A 23,883-nucleotide genomic window follows, 5' to 3' on the forward strand; every position below is an offset into this window, starting at 1 on the left:
TCCCAAGTAAAAATTTTTCATTCCTGGTGGATGACTGACAAACTAACATGAAACAACAGAGAAAGTGACAATGAGGTCTTTGACCCCCATGGGGGCAATGGGGGTAAGGTGAGTCTTTAAGACTTTAACTTAAAACACACATACACACAAATTAATTCAACTGTAGAAGGAGAAAAACTGTGACGCATCAGAGAGAAACGTGGGGATTCCAAAGCAGGAAAGTTAGGAAGTGTTTGGGGGAGTGTGGCCCTGAGGCCTGCCTCCCAAAAAGCATGTCCCCTGACCCAAAGATGCCAAAATCCAGCCCTCTGACTCCCTCACAAACTGCCTTCATTTTTCACTGGCCTTGACTCCATGAGTGAAATTCTACCACTTATGATTCTTTAGAGTGAACAGGTTTCTGTCAAAATGTAAATCTCTCCTAGAAGGCCATCAGCCACACTGAAGTCACTCACATTCTGCTCCTCTCATTACTTAGCTGAGAGATGCTACATTTGAGGAATCAGGAATTTCAATTCTAGATGGAGAAAAAGGAGGCAGGAAGCATAGAACATTTTGTGTATCGTAATACTACAAAAGAGTAATAGGACATGTTCATGGAGCTAGCAACAAGAAAGTCTCAGGGAAAAGCACTAAGAAATAGGAAAATAATATTAAAAAAACATTTTCGGGGCCAGCCCAGTGGCGCAGCAGTTAAGTTCACGTGCTCCACTCGGCGGCCCAGGGTTTGTGGGTTCACATCCTAGGTGTGGACCTGTGCACCACTTGTCAAGCCATGCTGTGGTGGTGTCCCACATATAAATTAAAGGAAGATGGGGATGGATATTAGCTCAGGGCCAATGTTCCTCAGCAAAAAGAGGAGGATTGGAGGCAGATGTTAGCTCAGAGCTAATCTTTCCCAAAAAAGGGGGGGATTTAAAATTTTTGGCCTGAATTAGGAAAGTGAGGTAGAAATTCTGTCTTTAGCGACCTACTCAAAACACCCAGAACTCAGTTCAAAAACTTAATGTATAGACTTTTACAAATCAATCTGGAAATCTAATCCTCATTTGTGCATTGTTTCTGTAGGAAAACATACTTTCCAAATAAATCATTTGCTGACATATGACGTGTACACACAACCTGTTCGGAGGCTGGAAACTTGCTGTAAAGCATCTCTCTGCAATGCATATTCACATAGTCAGATGTTCCACTCAAAGCTCTCCTATATCACATCTACCCTAAAATGTAAAGTGACGCAACACAGACTTGAAATTCAGAATCTTTTCCAACGGAAATAACATTTTTCCATGGTGAATGGGTTTCAGGCCAGTCATCCCCCTTCCCAACTGCAACTCACACTCCGAGCCTGAGGTCAGCAACACAGTCCCCAAGGGGGCCCGCTGGGCGGTGCAGTGGTTAAGCTCACATGTTCTGCATCAGCGGCCCAGGGTTCACAGGTTGGATCCCGCGTGCAGACCTAACACCACTCGTCAAGCCACAGTGTGGTGGCATCTCACAGAAAATAGAGGAGGATGGGCACAGATGTTAGCTCAGTGACAATCTTCTTCAGGCAAAAAGAGGAAGACTGGCAACAGATGTTAGATGAGGGCCAATTTTCCTCAGAAAACAAAAAACAATACAGTACCCAAATGTAAATACTAAACCATAATAAGGTTTCTAATAGAATTTTGAGATAGTCTAACATTGACCTCCTAAGTAAAATCATCACACGCGATAGATGAAATGATCTGACAAGAATGAATGTCTAAAATTCTAGGGAAAGCAGGGTGGGTGGCTGGGTGGGTGCACATATTCAAATCTACAGATTCAACCAGGCTTCTTGGTGGGGGAGGAGTGGGAATAACAGAAAGCGAGAATTCATCAATGTCACTAGGAAGAAAGGTACCTGGGCTGCAAGCACAATTACTGACTGCCGGGCGGATGCTTTCACCTTCCTCAGGAGCTTTGGATCAAGCTACAGTGGGCTGAAGACACCACTCACCATGCTGATGTAAGAGCCCGTGCTCTGAACTGCATGCTTACGGAGATATCTTACGATTACCACCTGGCAGCATTCAATGACTTTATATTATGAAGGAAAGAATAATTTGACCAACCAACATAAACGCTCCATTCTTCCTGGCAGTTCTCTTCTCCTGTACATTCACTGCCAGGCATTCTCATGGCTACATCGATAGGACTGGTGAGCAAGGACAGCTGTCCTCTGCCTGACTGACTTGGGCACAGTGAACAAAGTTAATGTTGCCTCAGTGCCGATGACCAGACCCTGTAATTCCAGACAGAGTAGAATCCTGAAGCCCTCCCCACACCCCCCCCAGGGCATCCTACTGGTCGCCATCAGCACTGTGAGCTTACCCTGCAAACTTCAAATATTATCTCCACAAAATTATGAAAGACTTCGGCAAGAGAGGAGGAAAAAGAGGAATCAAGTTTCTCTTGACATATATTGTGAGATACATCCAGATTTTCAAAACATTAAAAAGGTGAAATGAAGCACATTTTTTATTTTATTTATGTATTTATTTATTTGAGGAAGATTAGCCCTGAGCTAACATCTGCCACCACGCCTCCTCTTTTTGCTGAGGAAGCCTGGCCCTGAGCTACACCTGTGCCCATCTTCCTCCATTTTATGTGAGACGCTGCCACAGCACGGCTTGACAAGCAGTGCATAGGTCCACACCTGGGATCCAAACCGGTGAACCCTGGGCCACCCAAGCTGAACGAGTGAACTTAACCACTGCACCACTCGGCCAGCCCATGAAGCACATTTTAAATTTGAGAACTAGCATGCCAATGCAGTGCTTCGGCTGTGACACCTCGCCCTCCCTCCCTCCCTGGATGCCTGTGAGGGTAAATAAGATAACATATACCAGAAACAGCCTACAAATTAAAAAGCTTTAAGGAAATGCTAGCAATCGACACTTCCCAAAATCTTCCCAGAATTACTGTTGGGAAATGAGACTGAAATCTGACCCTGGACCCAGAAATGCAGGTGTCCCCCTTTGCCACACGGGGTCTGACCAAGGGTCAGAGGAGACTAATTATTCCTCGACAGTATTAGCAATGCTTGGTCCAGAAATGTTTGATAAACAAAGCCACAAACCTTATATAATAGATAATGACCCAAACCAAGTGGATAAGAACTGAATTATACCTGTTAATTGCAAAAAACAAAATAATATGTTTTAAGTAGAATAGCATTTCCATCCTTTCATCTCCTAGGACCCACCTCCACTCTGCCCAATTAAACACACATGCAAAAGAAAACGGATTATCCAGACACCTGTAGGAAATAATAAAGCAAGACAATGAGAACTAATGAAAAGCATCTGCAAGAAAACAATGAACAAGGTCAAAAGAGATGCTACTGAAGCTACTGCAACCAATTAAAAAATCTTTTTACAGCGAGATACCCAGAAAACCTCCTGGCAACTTTGAAATGTGCTATATTGAGGGGGAGGGCCCACTTCACTTTATCCTAGTGATAGAACACGTTCACTGCTCACAGCTCCCTAAGTAGAAAGCGGTCTCCCAATTAAAGACAGGAGGTTGAACATACACATTTGGCTCTGCTCCCTAGTGAAGCTATTCTAAACTGATGTAGCGTGTGCATGCACATGAGCACACACACATATTCATCCTTTCCCCCTGACAAGGGAAAGGAGAGAATGGATTCAGTGCCAACAAAATTTTGGAGAGCAGACTGAAAAAGTCCTGATAGAGTCCATGCATTTTATGTTTTCTCTGCAACCTCGCCTATGGATGGGAGCCCACTTCTCCTTAATGTTTAGCGGAAGTGAAGAGATTAGTTCATTTGAATGCCAACGATACTCTGGCTTTGCAAGATGGAAGGAGTCCTAGTTAAAGCAAAGCCAAGGGAAGCCTGGGCCAAAAATGGCCACAGTGGCCAAGCACAGCCTAGCCTGCTCCTGACAAAAGGTTCCGGTATATTTTATTACATTATCTTTGACACAGAAGGACGTAGGTGTTGAAACCTTTTCTTATAACCTCGAATTTCTGCTTGGATTTTACTATTTAACCACGATTAAATGAAAAATGTACCAGGCTAGGTGTTGCTGAGTTTTCCTAAATACATCGTTCTTTCAAGTCCACGAGTTCCTTTCTCCTCAATGGAGATGTGCTTACCAACTCCAGCCCATCATAACCCGGCACTTCTGCACTTTATCTAAACCATAAACAGGACTTTACCAATTATATTCATATTCTTGTTTCATATGTAAGTTCCTCTCTAAAAGTAAAATGTACAAGCAACTCAAGAGGACAAATAATACCTCATACTTTTCATCTTCTCAGCAAAGGTAGGAACCAAAAAGACTCAGGGATAAAAATTATTTCTGAACTCAGAAGACACATTTAAATGAATACTATTTTGACACGAAATTTGTAAAATATCGTGCAAATATGACTTCCTTAATTTTCCACTTTTCTTAAGAATTATATACCATCGCTAAAGGAGATCAGCAACCAGTCACTAAAATAATTTTTAAGAAATGAAAATTCAAGTTCTTTTCGTCCAACTTTTTCTATTATTCACTTTGAACAGCAAGACTTGGCATAAATCTATGAAAACTATGATCTCTTTTAGAAGAGAGAGAAGTGACTACACTGTTAGATAAACAGAGGCTGGTATCAAACATCTAGCCAGATGAGCACACTAGATTACTTAAAAAAAAATCTTTTTAAAAAGTTGCTAAGCACCGTTTCCATTAAACCTTATTTCAAAAACCCTAAGCAGCAAACTTCTGCAGGCTAGCACATTCTCTGTAAACTATTTGCCTAGAACAAATTTTGACATTTGATTCCTACAGGCTTTCTGTGCTATAGAATAGCTTAGTAGAGCATTCCTATTCAAGTCACTTTCAATTGCTACTGTCAGAAATAGAAAAACAGATCAATGACCATAAGAAACAGATCATGAGAAGACTCAGATTAAGTTTCCTCTCCATATGAATAACTAGATGATGCACAAAATCAGACTCAACCCCAAAATAGGTTTAAATGGCACACCTGACAATGAAGCACACAGTTATGAGACGCAGCTCAGTTAATTCTATGGGTAGAACAGAGCTTTTATCTCAACATGCCTCTCCAGAACACGAGTTTAAAGAAAAGTTCAAAGTAATATTCTTAATCATAATTTTTCTAACAGAGTTGATGTGTAACCATTTACCAGTACTTTAATCATTTAGCCACCCTGCATGAAGAAATTCTTTTCCTGAGTATTCCAGTGCTTTATATAGACCATATTTTATTATGTTTTATGCATTCAATCCCTTTAAGATCCAAATGTTAGCATATTACAGTACTGTGCTATAAATACGAATGATAAATTCTGTCCACATTTCTACTGGGCCACAGAGTATGCCTCCAGCTGTGGAAGGGATGGATGAAAAGAAAGGCTCCTGCTCCAGCTTTTGTGAAATAAACAACACTCACACCCGTGTCCCCCATTAAGCCCCTCCACACGTCTCCACAGGAACCTTGGGGATGGGGCGGGCGGGAGGCATAAGGAGATAGGGTCAGGAAGGAGAGCATCTGGCAAAATTTCCTAACAGTTAGGAAATTAAAACTACGTCAGTAAAATCTTCTTTAATTTACTCAGAAGAGAAGACAACAGTGGGGAAAGAGACTAGAAATAAAATAGTAATGGAAAGAGAGGGACTCTGAGCAGAACGAGTTTAATGAACGATACTTTATGTTTTTTGGTGGATGAGAGAGAAATAAGATTCTCTCTCTTCATTTGATGAATGCTGACTATAAGTTTAAAAATTTTAATACCTATATATTTTAGGGAGGGAGAAAAATGTGCCTGAACAGATTTTAAAGTACAAATTTTATTCTGAAAATGACCTTTCCCCATCATTTCTAATTTTACTCAACCTTCAAATAATTTTCATTCCAAAAGAGAAAAATAACCCAAAGATCTGCTGCCGCTCACTACCACCCTCTCACCACAGCAGAAACTTCTTCAGCGGTGAATGTCCACAGAGTCGGCTTGCCTGGCAGCACGTGTGACAAGGCGCCAGGAGGGGACGGATGCTGCCTTCAAAATTACGTCAAGATGGTTACTCATCAGTAGGGGTTACTCTCAAGTGTCAAATTTAATGCTTTCAAAATACCACTGAGGCAAGGGCAAAAAGGCAATCCCCAGATTCTGAAATCAAGAGTAGGGAGGACAGAGAGAATAAAGTATGTGGCAGAATTTCCTGGCTGCTGAGAAATCAAAACCATATCATTCTTTAGTTTGCTGGAGAGGAGAGGAGACATCAGAGACAGAGGCAGGGGATCAGGATTAATTATACTGTCCTCGCCAAGCCCGGCCTACACCCAGCCAGCAACGTGACCCGTGGCAGCTCTGTCTAACCAAAGAACTCAGGCTCTCGAGTCTGCGATCCCCTCCAGGCCATGCACTCCAAAAGGCCCAGCCCACATCCGAGCTTCTTCTGAAGCGCTCGCAAGCCTAGCAGTTTCATAGCCTTCTGCAGAAATTTAATAAATTGTTTTCATTTATTTGAGCCATGAAATGTTTCTACAAGAAGCTAGCCTGCTGCTTCTAAGCATTTAAAAAGCAAGGTGGGGTGGACAGAAGTAGTGTCCATGGGGCCAGGGAATGGGGAATGGGGTGTGGATTATATATACGTACACACACCCAAATCTATCTTTTCTAATTGGAGAGAATAGAGAGAAGAACTCGGACATAAATTAGCTAATGCAAACATTCAGCTTAGATAAGAAGAATAAAAATTTTATGCACACACAAGAGAAGAGAGAGAAATAACTCAATGATTCGTTTCCATGAGTAGTGCTCCAGGCAAATGCCTATGTTAGCGCCTACGGGAGAGAGAAGAAAGTTCTCCCCAAGGAACTAACAATCCAGGTCAAGAAACAAGAACAGCCTGAGAAAAATCAAACAAGACCAGAGTCTAGCCTGTGTTCAACACAAGAGATTCTTTCACATGGCAGTGCATGATTAATTGCCAAATTAGTGGTGCAAACAAGTTCAGAAGAAGAAGAAAACCCTCTGAAAGCTGGATCTGAGTTGGACATTAAAGGGTGGGGAGGAATCAGGTGGATGGGAAATCAAAATGCAGAGAGGGTCTGATCACAAACTTGGAGGACGGACAGGCAATCCAGGATGTGCCCGATTAGACCAATTTAGCTGCAGGGGAAGAGTCAGAAAGTCCTAGGAAAAGAGAGATAAAAAGACAGTCTAAGGTCACGTCAAGAGTCCTGAATGCCCAGCTAATGGGCAACCTGATGAAGCAGCTACGCTCTGCCCCTGTGAACCCCTCAGGTCCCCCGCGCTGGACCAAAGTACTCGACCACTCACCTGGCATGGCAGCCTTTTTCCACTTAGTGAATAAAATTAAGTTATTGGACAGAATTACCACCTTACATCTTTTTTTGAGCTAAAGGGATAGATGGACAAACAGGTAGCCAGGGACATTTCATCTGGACCTATGTCATTAGAATCTTAAAATACACATAACGTATGCCAATTAAATTGCTCCTGGTTCCCAAACCATATTTAAATCTAACACTATTTTATGGGAGTTTATAAAGTGCCACAACTTCCAGATCCTCCACAAGAGTGAACACAGTTAAACTATTTCAGCTAGTAAAACTATGAAGAGGCGGTCCCGGAGGCCCAAAAGACCCACCGTGGAGGGTGAGAGCTGACCTCAATCAACCACCAAGTAAGTAAGTAACACTCACTGGAAAGCCATGATACCCAACTGGAGTTCTGAGACCAGTGCCCTACAAGGGAAAGGCAAGACGACCTTGACACACTCTACTTTCTGACAAACACTTTTCTAGCAGCACACTGACGAAGAGTGCAGCGCGCCTCCATTCTGATAGCTTTATCCATGGCAGTAAGAGAAAACGGCTCTGACATTCCTGTGTGGGCAGAAACAATGCCCTCAATTCTCAGACAAAATCAACACTGGGAACAACTTTCAGATGCCAGAGGAAAATGTGAGCAACCTAGCTCAGAAGGCACATTCTCTTATGCTCCCAAAGTCCTGCAGGAACGTTCACACTTATTGTCAGACTTAAAAAAAAAATATACAGACTTACCGGCTGTAGTAAAACCAGCTCAATCCCAGAAATAGAGGAAGCAAATATTTTCATTCTTACTTTGCAATCTGAGAATGGAAGAAAAAAGAGGAAGCAACGTCCCCAACACATCCGAAGAGTCCAAAGACAAGTGAACAGCGATCTCCTGACTTTATATCCATGGCTTCAACTAAACCTTACGGTATTTCTCCTTAGAGGAAAGAGCCCCACGGTTTTAGCACACTGAGTGTGTAAATGACTTCAGCAACAAGACCACCAGAGTCCCATAGCTGAGTCTCCGGAGCAAGCACGCAGAACCCAGGAGACCCCCCCCAAAATTCTTTACATTTAAATCCTGGTCACAAAGGAGGTTGTCACATACCATTAAATATCTCAGTAAGATAAAAATAGAAGTGTCAAAGAATAGAAATTATAAAGTTTCTGCATTAAAAAAATATAATAGTCCTCAACATTTTATTCAGAAAATATTTGGGATCTCAGTTTATTATCAATAGATGATGTATTAATATAAAATGTAAACTGTAATTTTCACTAACTACAATGAAAAAATACTTCATACAAAGACTTGGAGCAAATGCACAAAGACAGACGAGGTCTTGGGTCAAAATTAATGCATGGTTTAGCAATGAGCCTATTGTTACATTAGCCAAAACTAACGTTAAAGTCGAGCGATTTCCATATTGTTTTTTTTTACTTAACTATAATCATTCTCTAAAAATGCACTGTTATCCAATATTTATGTTCATAAATAGTGTGTGTGTGAGGCATTTTTATCCACTTAATATTAACATATACTCTCCTTCCTCAAAAGGATGCAGACTTCAAAGATAATTAGTTTTTGAAAATGGTGCCGTTTTGGCTCCCTGGGCAGTCTTATTCATTTAATTCCTGAAGTTCAAGAAAGAATAGGCTCAGATGGCCCACAGGAGAAAGAATGTGGAAACCGGAAGCCACAGAAAGCTTGGGGTGGGGGGAGGAAGAAGGGAGACAGATGGACATATGGAGAGTCATCTATTGATCTACCTACGTATTTCAAGGGAGTAGTCTGAGAAGCAGAGATTATGTTAGGGCGCCAAACAAACAAAAATACCCACAAGAATTATGCTTCTTGATTTAAAAAAAATTACTCAGCTAACACAGTAACATTTACATTGACTGATTTAAAAGGGGTGCTTCTGTTGACGAAAGGTACTGACAGGTAACACAAACAGGAAACTCCCTAACTTTCCCAATACTCTGATCACACTGATAAAACCATGTCTATAAAGACCACTGATGTGCATCTCAACCAATGCAGTGAATAAAAAGTGCCCCCTTAAGTTACTGCACCATATAGCAACCTACCATGTTCTAAAATCTAAACAGCATTCTTGATCTTGCTAGGTCTTGTACACCAATGACTTTACGAACAATTTCTCCCCAGCTCCTTTTTGCCCTGTGGATCAGTTTTGATCTTCTCATGCTGGTAGTTGAGGCCTTCTAGAACCTCATCCTATTCTCCCTACAAGTCGGGCCATTCCAACTCCTCAAGACTTCCTGCACGGGCCATGCTTCCCTCCAATATTGTAGGTGCCCTCAAGTGAAGACAACTAGGCCCTCTTCAGTGAGCATGCTACCATTTAGAGGTCTAATTGACAATGAGACCCATGTACATTAAGAATAGAAACACACAGTAACTACAGGCATCTAAAAAGCCATGATAGACATATTGATAATCTTTAAAGACAATAAACAGACGGAAACAAATCTAATCTCCCAAACCAAATAAAGTAAAAGTATTTATTTTCCACATTGTATGCATCTTCCTTGAATGCTGCAAGTTCATTAATAGCTACAGCTTCTTACAACATACTTCCCCAAGCAGTCCTCAGACACCGACTTCCGGAACAGGGCTACAGAACCACAGATAGGCAGCATCAGCAAGTCAGCCAATCTGTCTAAGGTCAGTGGTGGAACTGGGACATGAGAGCATTCACACCACGTGACAGCTCTCCTCTGGGCTCTGCTGCTGAGGAGGAAGTAACAGCAGGTCTGATGGGAATCAGACCCAGACTCATGGTACTAAGAAAGCCACCAGAGAACCAAAATGGGAAGGAGAGCTGGATAAGAGAGAAATTAATCAAAATAAGGAACAGAATTTACAACATCTGCATTGTTCTAACAGCTATTGTGACACCAAGGAAGGCCTGCAGTCAGATATCAAGTCACTGCCTAGAATTCCAGTGAACTGCTGGTACCCACAACCTGCCGTGGGTCACATCACTGAAGTCTACTCAAATTGCATTTTGCTTTGTTTTGGAAAGAAAAAAAAGGTTTACTCAACATTTACATGCTTACGTGCTTATTTCAAATTGATCTCTTGTCCTCAAAAGTTCATTCTTAATGGTATATTAAGTAATCATTTATTAACTGAAAAGACAATCTGTCTGTAAATTAATGCAGTCATAAAAATGCTCTTGCTTTCCCAATCAATTTAAGTCTTGGTGAATTAAAGGACTAAGCTGCTCCTTTTAACTTTAGATACTTTCTCAACTCTGCTTCGAGCAACATGATCCCTTGATTCCCCATGAGTAACAGAACCACAGAAGAGGGACTAGTCACACAGATAAGAAACTGCTTTATTCTGTACCATTCCAAAATGAGATCAGACATCTAATACGAGTGCCAAAAAGGTGGGGAAGGACGGGGGTGGGCATAGTGATTCATTCCAGACTTCATTAAGTCAAGTGGGTCTGTAAAACACTTAGAGATCACTTCTAAAAGAGTAACAGTAAAGGACAAAAAAGGAAATAAATTCAAGTAAACAAAGAAAAATAAGGCAACCCAAAATCAGATGATGGAATACAGCCACATATATCAGCAATCATATGAAATAAATGGCCTAAATTCACCAGTTAAAAGACAGAATTCTCAAATGGGATTAAAAAACATGTCTCCTCAAAGATAGAAGGACACAATGTTTGAAAGCAAGGAAATAGAAGAAGATAGTCCAGACAAATCCTAACCAAAATAAAGCCAGTATAGTAATATTAATATCAAGTAAATAAATTTTTAGTATATGATGGTTAAAGGGGGGGGGGAATCCAAGAATACATAATTCTGCATACATTGGCATCTAATAACCTAGACTCAAATTTTATAAAGCATAAATTTACAGAAATACAAAGAGAAGTTATCAACAATTACAGGGAGAGATTTCAACAATTGCTCTATTAGTTGACAAACTAAGCAGTTAATTAATAATAGACAACCCACATAATTAAGAAGTCTGATCAAGAGGACAGATCTGGAAACCCGTGCCAAAAATAACAACATAACATGCTTTTCCAAACTCAAAAAGAACCTTTACAAAAAGCGACTATATACTAGCCTGCAAAGTAAGTCTTAACGAATACAACAGAATCTCTTATTTAGACCACATTCTGACCACAATTTAACAGGAAACCTGAACAAAAGAAAAAGCTGTCTTCCCACAAGACACGCACATATATATTCAAAAAACACATACACACTTTGGACATTTAAAAGCACATTTATAAAAATCACTGGTCAAAAATGACCCATAATGGGAAGAGAAAATATTAAGAACTGCATGCAATGGAAAGCACTATGTTCAAAACTTGTGCACTCAACAAGAGGTACTTGAAGGAAAAACTAGAGCCATGAAAGCATACACACATACATACATATATCTATATACACGTATACCTCTATACACACATACACTTATATAGAGATATATCTCTATAACTATATATATCTCTATGTATCTCCATATCTACATATATACACATATTTTAATATTCAACTCAGGCAACTGGAAAAAGAACAGAGTAATCCAAAGAAAAAATAAAGAGCAAAAAGGAACCAAATATTACAAAACAGAAAAGGAACGATAAATAAATCCAACTTGCTTCTTTGAAAAAAAAAAAATAACTCTATAGCAAGAATGCTCAAGGGAAAAAAAGGCAAATAACACTAGAAATGAAAAAGAGATCAAAATCAAATGCACAAGATGAGAACACTACACGAAACTTCATGCCAAGAGATTTGTCAAATTAGAAGAAATGGACAGTTTCCACTAAAAATATGAATTACTAAATCTGGCTCAAGAAAAAATAGAAACAGACTGTAAGTATAAGTAAATTGAATCAATGATTAAAAAAATAAAATAAAAAACTCATCTCCAACCCTACTCTTTCCACGAAAAGGCCATCAGGCCAAGCCAGTCTTGAAAGCAAGTTCTACCAGAACTCCAAAACTAGTTAATCCCTAATTTATCCAAACTTTCCAGAGAATATTAAGAGGGAGGCAACTTTACAAGGCTAGTATACAACTCAGATAACCAAATCTGACAAAGACAAGTCGACAGAAGAAAAGTAAAGGTAATACATGCAAAAATCCCAGATTAAAAAGTACAAAATGAATGCCAGAGAGGAATTCAAAGACAGCTTAACATTAGAAAACATTAATGTAAATGACAATATTAGTATATTGAAAAGCGTATGATTCTCTCAGTTGATACAGAAAATACATTTGATAAAATTCACCACCTATTCATGTCCTTCTCTGCCAACCATGAAACTTTACTGCTTTCAGTCTTATAACAGGGAAAAAAATACGCTTAATCTGAAACAGGATATTTATTTTTAAAAATCCTAGAGCAACCCTAGAAACCTAAATAAAACCTATAAAAAGATGCTCAGCCTCATGAGCTATAAATTGTAGTACCGTCTCCATGTTTTCCCTTACTTACCACCCTCTTCCTATAAGAAGATCATACCTGCCCACCTACCGTCATCAGCTTTAACCACGTGACTTGCTTGGCATTGCAATGAGATATAAGTAAGAGTGACATACACAACTTGCAAGCAGAAGATTCAAGAGCACAGTGGGTTCTGCCACATTTTCTTTTCCCTCTACCATGAGACCAGCATGTTCCAGGTAGAGGCTGCATCTCCAGTCTTGGCCCAAAAATAAGGAGACATGAAGCAGAGCCACAGGGAAGCCACAAAGGGCATTTAACATGAGCAAGGAATAAACCACTATTAGAAGTCCAGAAGATTGGGAGGTTTTTGGTTACTAGGCATAACCTAGTGAAAGTTGACAGAGATCAAATGAATGCAAATTAAAATATTAAGACAGTATTTCACACCCATATGATTGCTCAAAATTACTAATAAGAGGAAGTGCTGACAACAAGGTGAAAAGATTAAACTCAGTGGTTGTGGCTGGAATATAAATTGGCACCATCACCTTGGAGTTCACTTTGGCAGTATTGGGGAGAACTGAGGAAGTAAAACTGCAACCTAGCAATTCCACTAGTTGTCTACCTTGAAGAAACTGGCACAAGTGAACAGGGAAATGTGCACAATCACGTTCACCAGAGCACTGACTGTTATACTATACAAAGAAATCGTGCTTCCATAGGGGAATGGATGAACTGGTTTTGTCATTCAAAAGAATACTATACAGCAGTGAAAATGAACAAGGTAGATTTTGACATCATAAAAAGATACATGCAGAGCAAGAGAGGAGAGATGGGAATGAGACTTCAGCAATGTCTTCAATGTTGCATTTCTTTTAAAAAAATGATGCAAGAGGCTGGCCCCGTGGCCGAGTGGTTAAGTTCACGCACTCTGCTGCAGGCGGGCCCAGTGCTTTGTTGGTTCGAATCCTGGTCGCAGACATGGCACTGCTCATCAAACCACGCTGAGGCAGCGTCCCACATGCCACAACTAGAAGGACCCACAACAAAGAATATACAACTGTGTACTGGAAGGCTTTTAGGGGAAAAAGGAAAAATTAAAAAAAAAAAAAATCTTTGAAAAAAAATGATGTAAAACACATGGCAAAATGGTAACATCTGATTAAAATTTTTATGGTGAATACACAATTGTCTCTTCTATTATTTTCTATATTTTTGTAGTTTTTAAATATATCATGACTTTTTTAAAAAAGAGAACAAAAATATATTTAAACCATAAAGCCCATGGGTCAATCTTGAGGTTTGGTGGCAAAAAGAACTTCAGAGACGAAAGAGGCCTTCTAGAATATCTAAGTAGTCCTATATTCTACAGAGGAAGTCAGTTTCTGGGCCCAGAACGGTTGAGTAAATGACTCGAGTCACATAAGTTATCATCATGTTGGTTCTCAAAATCTACTCCTCCACTTCTAGGACAGGTAGGAAAACAAGGGACATGTGGTCAAATACAATGTCACTGAGTCAAGTTCCAAACACCATTCTACTGTTTTCCTTACTGTCCCCAACTCCATCCCCAAGACACACAGTAACAGTCCCCACCCCCAAAAGCTTTAAGGATTTTTAATCCTCTTTTCCTACTCCTTTTCTTGAAATAACTAAAATATCAGAACGATTACTACTAAAACAAGTAAAATACAGTTCTGGATAATACAAAGATAGCGGCGAGGACCACACATCATTCCTCTTAGAAGCCATGCCTCGCATTATAATACACATTCAAATATATAACAAACTATTGTTCAACTAGATAGACATACGATGTCTATCTTACCAAGCTGAATACTTCCATTGTTGTTAAAGTATAACTTCTATTTTTAATAAGCAGGAATGCAAGGAATTAGGAAAAAATGGTTTTAATATTTAATAGATTAGAAGACCAAAGAAAAGACTGTTATTTAGAGACCATATTTTAAATGAGTAAGATAGGTCCCATGCGCAGCAGACAAACAGGGTAGATCAGTGGTCACATTCATGACCTCAGAGTCACGCTAAAGAGTTGGAATTCTGCCCAACCACTAACTAGCTGTGAAACTTTGGGCAAGTTACTTCACCTCTCCACGCCTTCCATTCCCCACCATAACACGGGGATACCCACAACACGGCTGACCTCACACAGATTCTTCTAAGAATCACATGAGAGAATCCATTCAGAGCTCTTCACACAGCTCTTCTGGAAACGCTAGCCATCAGTATACGTCATATAAACTGAGCAATTTAACTATGAAAAGCAACAAACTCCTTTGATTGCCATAAAATTATAAGGTGCTAGATGCTTTAAGAAAAAAATTACATTGGCTTCAGTCAGCATTGGTGCTAATGAATTCTCGGCTTTGCAAATCACGAGTGTTTTTTAATTAAATGAAACTAAATAAATGAGCCAGATTTTAAATCATTATCTGTCTCAGGATAAGAACACTTGGGGTTAAACTGCTGCAATTTCATTACTCTGAAATGTCAGCCTCGTGCTGTCATTTCTCCTCAGGCAGAACACCTGACAGACGAGGTCACACTCGCTATGTAATGCCCATTCGGAACAGATTCCCGCCAATACATGTGACCAGTGCAGGCGGGCAGGGCATCCGTCTGCCCACCCCCCGAGGGTCAGGAAGTACTGTTTGCCATGAAACTGCTGATCCTTTCTATGTTTTCTTGTTTTTTAATGCAAAATTGACAAACTAGCTTATAGGAACACAAAAATACATTCTCTGTGCCAGGCCCCAAAGGGGGCAGTGGGGACTTGCCCTCTCCTTCCACACACAGGCCAGCTCACGGCTCCGCTCCCCGCCTCACCTCCAGGTCACAGCTGTACTCGCTGCCATCGAGTAGGGTCACCTTACACGGCACAGTTTTGGTCTTCTTGGGGGCTTTCTGAGAGGCCTTCTCTGCTTTCAGCTCGTTGGTCTGCACTTCCTTTGTCTCCCTTCTGGCGGCTTCTTCTGATTTGTCGTCCTGCACTTCCTTCACCTTCTCTTCTCTCTCCTTACTCACTTCTTCAGCAGGCTGTTGACGAAAGGCCTGAAGTTCACACTCAGGTAAAAGGAAGAGGTTTGGGAAGAACTGTGATTGTTATAAACGCCGCAAGCCTAAGATTTCAAAAGACTTCAACATTTCAAAAGGCTATTTCCCCACATCTTCCTTCTCCAAACCCACTGCCCATTTCTCATTTTGCCAGTTTGGTAATTTCAGCATTAAATGAGTAAAAGAAACTACATCCCAGAGACTATAATTTAAATATCATTTCAAATAATAAAATTCCCAATTCTAGGGTCCAGCCCGGTGACATGATGGCTAAGTTTGCACCTTCTGCTTCAGTAGCCCAGGGTTTGCCAGTTCAGATCACAGGCATGGACCTATACACCACTCATCCGTACATGCTGTGGTGGCATCTCACACACAAAAGAGAGCAAGATTGGCACAGATGTTAGCTCAGTGACTATCTTCCTCAAGCAAAAGTAGGAAGATTGGCAACAGATATTCGCTCAGGGCCAATCTTCCTCAGAAAAAAAAAAGAAAAGAATTCCAATTCTAATCTCATACCATGGCAAAACCCAGGCTTCGTTAGGCGACCAAATGCACACACATACAGATCTACTGCTTCCTACTCACTGAACACTGAAATAAGCCACATCAAAGAGAGAGAATAATGCATACTATTTAAAAGGAGAGGTGGCAGGATCATGAGAGTATGTGTTTAACCTTAAAAAGAATGCAGAGAAATTTTTTTATGGTTTGCATATATAGTGCGGTGTTTTTTTTTGCTTTGCTTTATTATTCTGGAACGTTTTAAATGGACTAACAGGAGAAGGCCGTGGTAGACCACGCCAAGACCCATATTCCAGATACAGTAAGCCAAAGAAGGATCTTAATACAAGAAGTCTGGGAATGATTCAAAACCAACAAATCCTTTTTATGACGTGGATATGCCATCGAGCTTTCAGGTCCAGAAGGTCACTTTGCAAACATACCTGTGTCTCAGGGCCACGCACGGCTGGTTTCTCTTCCTTGACGTCCACTTTCGTCTCCTGCTGTTTCCTCTGAGCTGCTACTTCTGCGCTGCCCTTGGCCTGCCTTTCTTCTTCGGGAAAAGGTTCCTCTTTATCTAAAATCTGCTCTTCCACAACAGCTTGGGTAGGCTCTTTTTTCTCTCCTCCATCTTTGGCCACGATTAAGTTATAGGACTTCTGTTTCTTAAGCCACGGGGGAAGGAACCGAGAAATGCCCCTGCTGTCGGACGGCTCCTTCTCCCTCTTCTGGCGGCGCGGGCTACTTTGGCTTTCAGCTGTAGGAGACGTCTGGGGACCTTTCTCCTCCTCTGCATCCGAGGGCTGAGGCTGCTGATTTTCTGCGGCTTCTTTAGGTTTCTCCTGGGCTGCATCTGCTCCTAACTGGTCAGGCTCCTTCTTCACTTCAGACGCAGAGCCCACTTCAGTAGTCATGGTCACAGCTTACTGTCAACAAAACAAAGTCACAAACTGTGATTTCACAGACTCTCCCCGTTTTAGCCTGGAGGCAAGGACCAGGGTAAGCTGGGTGGGAAGGGGACGGGCCGAGAGAAGATGGGGAGAAAACACGCAGAGAAAGAGCGTTCACAAGCACAAGAGAAACGGGGATTCCTACTTTAACTCCTGGAATACTCTATCAGAATCCAAGAGCCAAAACTGGCATCACAGTGGAATTAACTCCGATTCCGTAGAGACAGGATGTAGAAAGAGTGATTACTTTTATTTGGTTTCATCTAGCTATAGACTATAATGCACCAAAAAGATCTAATATTCTTCAGGAAAATGACTTTTCTCTATACCTTATATCCCTTATCCTATAATACAAAAATGTTACTGATAATGTTAGACAGTAGTGAGACATACTTCACCACAATTTCACACATTAAAATCAAAATCTACAAAAATGTTAAGTATTATAAAAATGAATTTTAAATGCTGGGTGCTTAATAGCAAGAAAATTAAATCTGGAACAAAAATGCATTCATTTTTGTTTTTATATTAAATCCCGTAATCCACCATCACTATTCCAACGCAAAAGTTAAGACTTCTGGGAAAGGTACTAAAACTATAATCAAAGCTCGAAACCTCCATGCCACCCAAACTCACACAGAGTTTTCTACAATGTGTATGTGATTATAAGAAAAGCATCCAGGGGTCTCGAAGCTGAACCAAATGAAAACACTACAGGGGTGGAAAAATAAGCATCTAATAATTGATCCTATCAAAAATAATGAAAACAAAATTGAAATGAAATCTCAAAGTAACTGTTGTCTAAATTTTACTCAAGCAAGTACAGCAGCACCACTGACGTGAAAACAAGGGGCAGGGTCAGCAGAGAGCCACCCTGCCCTGTCTTGCCGAGGATGAACGTACTTGCGGGCCTGGCACCCTGGCCAAGGGCAGACTGCCCAGCTACCTTCAAAAGTGGCATAAGTTCAAAAATAAAATACACTTGGTTTCCTTTCTTTAGAGCTTTATTGAGATATAATTCACATCAGATTCACCCTTTTAAACTGTACAGTTAATGGTTTTTTAGTATATTCATAAGGTTGTGCAGCCATCACCACTATCTAATTCTAGAACATTTGCGTCATCCCAGAAACAAACTCTGTACCATTAAGAGTTGCTCTCCATTCTCCTATCCTCCCAGCTCCTGGCAGCCGCTTATCTACTTTCAGTCTGTAGGGACTTGCCTATTCCGGACATCTCAAATAAACAGAATCGTAAAAGTGGCATTTTCACTTAGCATAATGTTTTCAAAGTTCATCCGTATTGTAGTATGTATCAGTACTATACTTGTTTCTTAAAATAATATTCACCATCTTTTGCAAATCACATATCTGATGACGCTGGTATCCAGAATGTATAAAGAACTCTTACAACTCAACAATAAAGATAAATTTTTTTTAGTGGGCAAAGAATTTGAGTAGACATTTCTCCAAAGAAGATACATATATGCCCAATGAGCACCTGAAACTATGCTAACATCATTAGTCACTAGAGAAATGCAAATCAAAACCACTATGAGATACCACTTCACATCCACTAGCATGTGGCTATCATCAGAGAGAGAGAGAGTAAAAAAAGCATTGGTGAGGATGCGGAAAACTGGCAACTCTCAACATTGTTGGTGAGAACACAAAATGGCACAGCCACTTTGGAAAACAGTTTGGCAGTTCCTCAAAAAGTTAACATAAGTTACCAGAATATAACCCAGCAACTCCACTCCTGGGTAAAACCCCAAGAGTAATGAAAACTTACGTTCACCCAGAGACTTGTAAATGAATGTTTATAACAGCATTATTCCTAATAGGCAAAAAACAGAAACGACCCAGATGCCCACCAACGGATGAATGGATAAACAAAATGTGATACGTCCATACAATAGAATATTAAGTCACGAAAAGGAACGAAGTACTGACATATGCTGCCGCGTAAGAACCTTGAAAACACAACGCTAAGTCAAAGAAGTCAGTCATAAAAGGCCACAGGCTATGTGATTTCATTTACACGAAACTTCCTGAATAGGCAAATCCACAGACAGGAAGTAGATTAGTGGTTGCAAAGGGGTGGAAGGAGGGGAGGGAGCAACTGCTAACGGGTACAGGGTTTCTTTTTGGGGTGATGAAAGTGTTCTGGAATTAGACCATGGTGATGGTAGCACAACCTTGTGAATATACTCAAAACCACTGAATTGCAAACTTTAAAAGAGTGATATCTCAATAATAAAAAATAATTTTACAATTGTTGTACACTTCTAATAAGCAAGCATAATAAACATTGACTCAGCCAGCCAGCCTATATTTAATGGGCCCGTACAACGTGCCCAGTCCTGGGCACATGAATAAAGACTGCCTTCAAGGAGCTGAGGGAGGCACAGATAAATCAAGAGCATTTTGCTTACAAAGCAGAGGACAGACATTTAACCCAGATTAAGAGAAGAGGGTCATGAGGCACGCCTTTCTGCAGAAGTTGGCATTTGAGTTGCTTTAAAATGATGAGTATTCATTATTCAGGCAAGGGAGTCAGGATGAGAGGCATGTGCCAGGCATGGGGCAGTGTGTGGAAACATAAGAATATTCCTCCTGTAGGAAATGTAGAAGTGAAGCGGGGGCGTGTGAGTGGGGACAGGAGGAAAAGAGGACGGTGAATTGATAATGATGAAGAAGGAGAAGGCAGAAGCCAGAACATAAAAGGTCCTGTGTGCCATGCTAAGAAAGGTCTGGAGGTTGATTTAAAGGCAATGAGAAGGCATCCAAGCACTGCAGGTAGACGGGTAATGTAATCAGACTCACATTTCAGATGGCCCAACCTGGCTGCAAAGTACAGGATGAGAGAAAAGATGGAAATAAAGAGACATCCAGGAGGCTGCTGCAATAACCCAGCCATGAGAACATGATGGTCCAAACACAGCAGAAGCCACGAGGTGGACGAAAAGATGTGAATCTAATACTAAGAGGAAGACTGGCCATGGCGTGGTGTCTACACTGAATACAGCAAGTCAAAGAAAGGAAAGACTCAAGGAAAAGTCCCAAGTCATGGGAGAATGGATGGGATGATGGTAGAGCCACCCACTGAAATGGGGAACAGGAGGAAAAGAAGGTTTGGCGAAGACAAACTTCATTTTGAATTCACTGAAGTTGAGAAGTTTGTGGAGGTGTCTAGTTGGCCACTTGCCACACATGTGTTGCACGGAGGCTGGACATGCACCAGAGATGAAGATTTGGGAGTTGTTGTCTTATGGATGATAGCTAAAAGCACAGGAGATGCTGACATCACCTAGAGAAAGAGTGTCGTCTGAGAGTAGAGGGTCCTGAAAAGAACCCTTCTCACCACCAACATGTAAGGGTCAGGAGGAGGGAAAGGCATGAGGACGGGAAGCGTACATCGAGGGACAGGGAGATTGGGGAAGAGGAGCGTCCTTGAGGGCAATGCCACAACAGGGGCTAGTTAGGTAATTATAAGATTTACTGGTCCAATCTTACTGCTCATTCTTAGGCATTTAAAGTTATGTCTTCCAGTAAGACCCTTACACAAGTACTTGAACTGGCTCCATACTGCACAGAAAATCTGTTTTTCTTCTTTAAGGTACCATTTTCCACGTACCACTTAAGTGGAGAATATTATTTATATTAATCATGAAATGACCAAAGTTGACTTTTAGCATACACTCTCTCATTACATTTTGAGAGCTCAATCAATGTCCTGGTAAAAATTAAAACAAAAATGCCTCACATAACCAAGATAACTGGCAGCTCCCTGATTACTTTGGCTGTGAGAAATATCTAGAGACCAATCAACTAAAGCTGACTTTTTGTCAAAATATTTTAGAAGCAATGAAATATAAAACTAGAGTTTCCACTATTGTGTTAAAGTATTAATATTTGTATTTTAATCATAAGAGCTGTCACTCAGTGCTTACTGTGTCAGATATCGTGCACATTATTTCTGCTCCTCAAAACATCCTACAGGGTAGATATTACCCCATTTTGCACACCTGTTCTCACCTGTATTTCATAAGCAGTCACAACTCCACTGTGTATGAATGATCGAATCAACCAGAGCCATTGGCTTGGTCCTCAAAGAAGATACATGCTAGCTTGTAAAAATGACTACAGAACAACATGAATCAATTCTGTGATTTAGTGTAATTAGCCGGCCCCTCCCCCAAATACGAAATTTACAGATGAGGCCTCATCACATAGAAAATCATATTTGAAAGTTATTACTTGGTCATGTGATCACCACTGAGCTTTGGACAGAAACTAAAGACCAGGTGCTAATGCAGAGATAAATCTTACCAGGGAGCCTCACAAAGTGGTCAATCACTACCGTACCCACAACACATGGAAGTTTAAAGAACCCCAGAGCTGATCAGTGTTGCCCATGGAATTAGCCAATGGAAATGGCTAATTGGATTATAAATACTAAACAATAAGGGTGGATATAAGTAAATAAGTACATTCTTAAAATAGTTTCAAGAGATCAACAAAGCTCAAACATAAACACTACCTTCTTTGTTGATAAAATGGTTTCCTGAACAAATTACCACCATCAAGAAAACACGATTATAGCACATTCATTCACCATAATGATCATGCCTGTAACTCTCAGTTTCAAATGTGGATAAGCCTCTAAATTCCACGGCCTACTGAAACGGAAACTCCTGCGGTGGAGCGCCAGCCCTCCCGCTAAAATGAAGGCCCCATGAGGGCTGCCATCTTTCTTTGCTTCACTGCTATGTTCCCAGCACCTAAGAGGCACAGAAATATTTACTGAATGAGTGTTGTGAAATCATCTAGTCTAATAGGCTCAATTTTATCTTATCAACAAGGAAACTGAGGGTCAGAAAGAATAGGGGTTTTGCCTGAGATCACAAAGCTAGATAGGTGAGGCCAAAACCAGAACTACTGCTTCCCAAACTCTAGCACTGCTCATTCCACTAAGCTTTAATTACAAATACCTAAAATACATCACTAGGCCAGTCATACAGTATACTAAGTAAAGTCTGTTCTACTTCTCAGCAACCAACAAGAACCTTGCTGTCAACAGCCGGCACGCGGGACAAGCACGTGGTTTTGACACAATTACTGTGTTGGCATGCTCCATTTGGGGTGATAAAAGTGTTCATTATTGTAACAGCTCCATGAGAAAAAAAACATGCATCATTGAACACGCAACCAAGCAGAACACCATCATCAAGAGAGGATCAGTGCTGGCTAGGGAAGGAATCGTGTGATGCGAAAACATTCTTTTTTCTTACATTTAAAAAATGAGAACTCCCAGGTGCTGGCTGTCTCCATCACCAGCCTGAACCACCTACTGTGTACCGTTACGCTGCCGAAAACACTGGCCCGCCCTCTAGTTCTATAGCAGGCAAGCAAGCAGGCTCCGCACATTCAGGCAAAAGGACTTCCTGCGAGGGCTTCATGCGAATTATCGGGTCCAGATGCTCCCTAAAACCTTGAGAGAACCCGGGGTACTCAAGAGCCCTCACTGTTAACAACATCCCCGTGCAGGGAACAGGGTGCTGCCACCAGCCGAGCGGCTCCCATCCTCCACTGAGATCCCCAGCAACAGGAGGTCTCTGACTTCTCCCAACGGAGCTCAATCCGTCAGTGAGGGCACTCAAGAAGGGAAAGTACGCATTTCTGACCTTCAAAATAATGGTAAGGGGATGGAGAGAGGCTTTCCTTTGAACTTTGAGAAAGATAGAAACAAAACTGTGCAACAAAAAACAAACAAATAGTATTGGCAATGTGTGCACAGCTCCAATTTGGTCATTTTCTAGGTCAAAATTTATTTTCATCCGCTGTTGTGACTGGGCAGAGGATATGCAGAGCAGCTTTCTGATATCCACAATCACTTGCTTACGCTCCTCTCCCCAAACAGCCTGTAGCCCAAGAGAAGGTCTTTTAATACCCACTCCCTTCCCTCAAAGCACCGAATGTGAGAAAAACACAACCACAACCCCAAGACAGGAATGACTCAGCAGCACCGAACTCTATTTAGGAAATAATAAGAGTGATGGCTCTCAGATACACCCAGCAGGTAAACGGAGGGAAGAAGGGAAAAGAATGAGGAGAAGGAAAGAGGAAAAAAATCTCTGGGGAGGGAGAAGGAATAACAAAAACAGACTTAGACAGACTGCAAGTAACTTCTCTCCCTTGTACGTTTATTTTTCTTAAGTGTCAGAAGGTCTAAAAAATACTATAGCCCTTATTCAAATAAGTACAACTACATTCCAAAGGGACTCTTTGTTAGTTTAAATTATCTATATGGTGAGGATAAGCAAGAGTTATTTTTTAAATTCCAATGCTGCCCATCCTCGTTACCTTAATAACACACTGTATCATTTGTTTTTGGATTGTTATGTATTTTTTTTAAAGGGATAAAGGACCTATGAGAGAGAGAACTATTTCTATAAAGATAGAGGCTAGCATCTGGTTTAAATTAAACCCACATACACAAAAGATATGAACTGTGGCCCTTTGCTAGTTCAAGTCTAGGCAG

At 40.8% G+C, this 23,883-nt stretch overlaps 1 protein-coding gene across 50 annotated transcripts in view; it reads right to left on the reverse strand.

The window, feature by feature from the left end:
- The window catches only part of EPB41L2 (erythrocyte membrane protein band 4.1 like 2), a 204,878-nt gene that overhangs the window by 91,120 nt on the left and 89,875 nt on the right, over positions 1-23,883 (reverse strand). For all 50 annotated transcript variants that reach the window (XM_070557127.1, XM_070557123.1, XM_070557118.1 and 47 more), the window contains 2 exons: positions 16,834-17,316; positions 15,659-15,868 (listed from right to left, as the gene is read on the reverse strand). In XM_070557127.1, coding sequence (XP_070413228.1) covers positions 15,659-15,868; positions 16,834-17,304 — 681 coding nt within the window. In that variant the 5' untranslated portion in view covers positions 17,305-17,316. The remainder of the gene's footprint in view (positions 1-15,658; positions 15,869-16,833; positions 17,317-23,883) is intronic.

This window comes from Equus przewalskii, chromosome 9 (genome assembly GCF_037783145.1).
Source record: "Equus przewalskii isolate Varuska chromosome 9, EquPr2, whole genome shotgun sequence".
In the NCBI taxonomy this organism is placed as follows: Eukaryota; Metazoa; Chordata; class Mammalia; order Perissodactyla; family Equidae; genus Equus; species Equus przewalskii.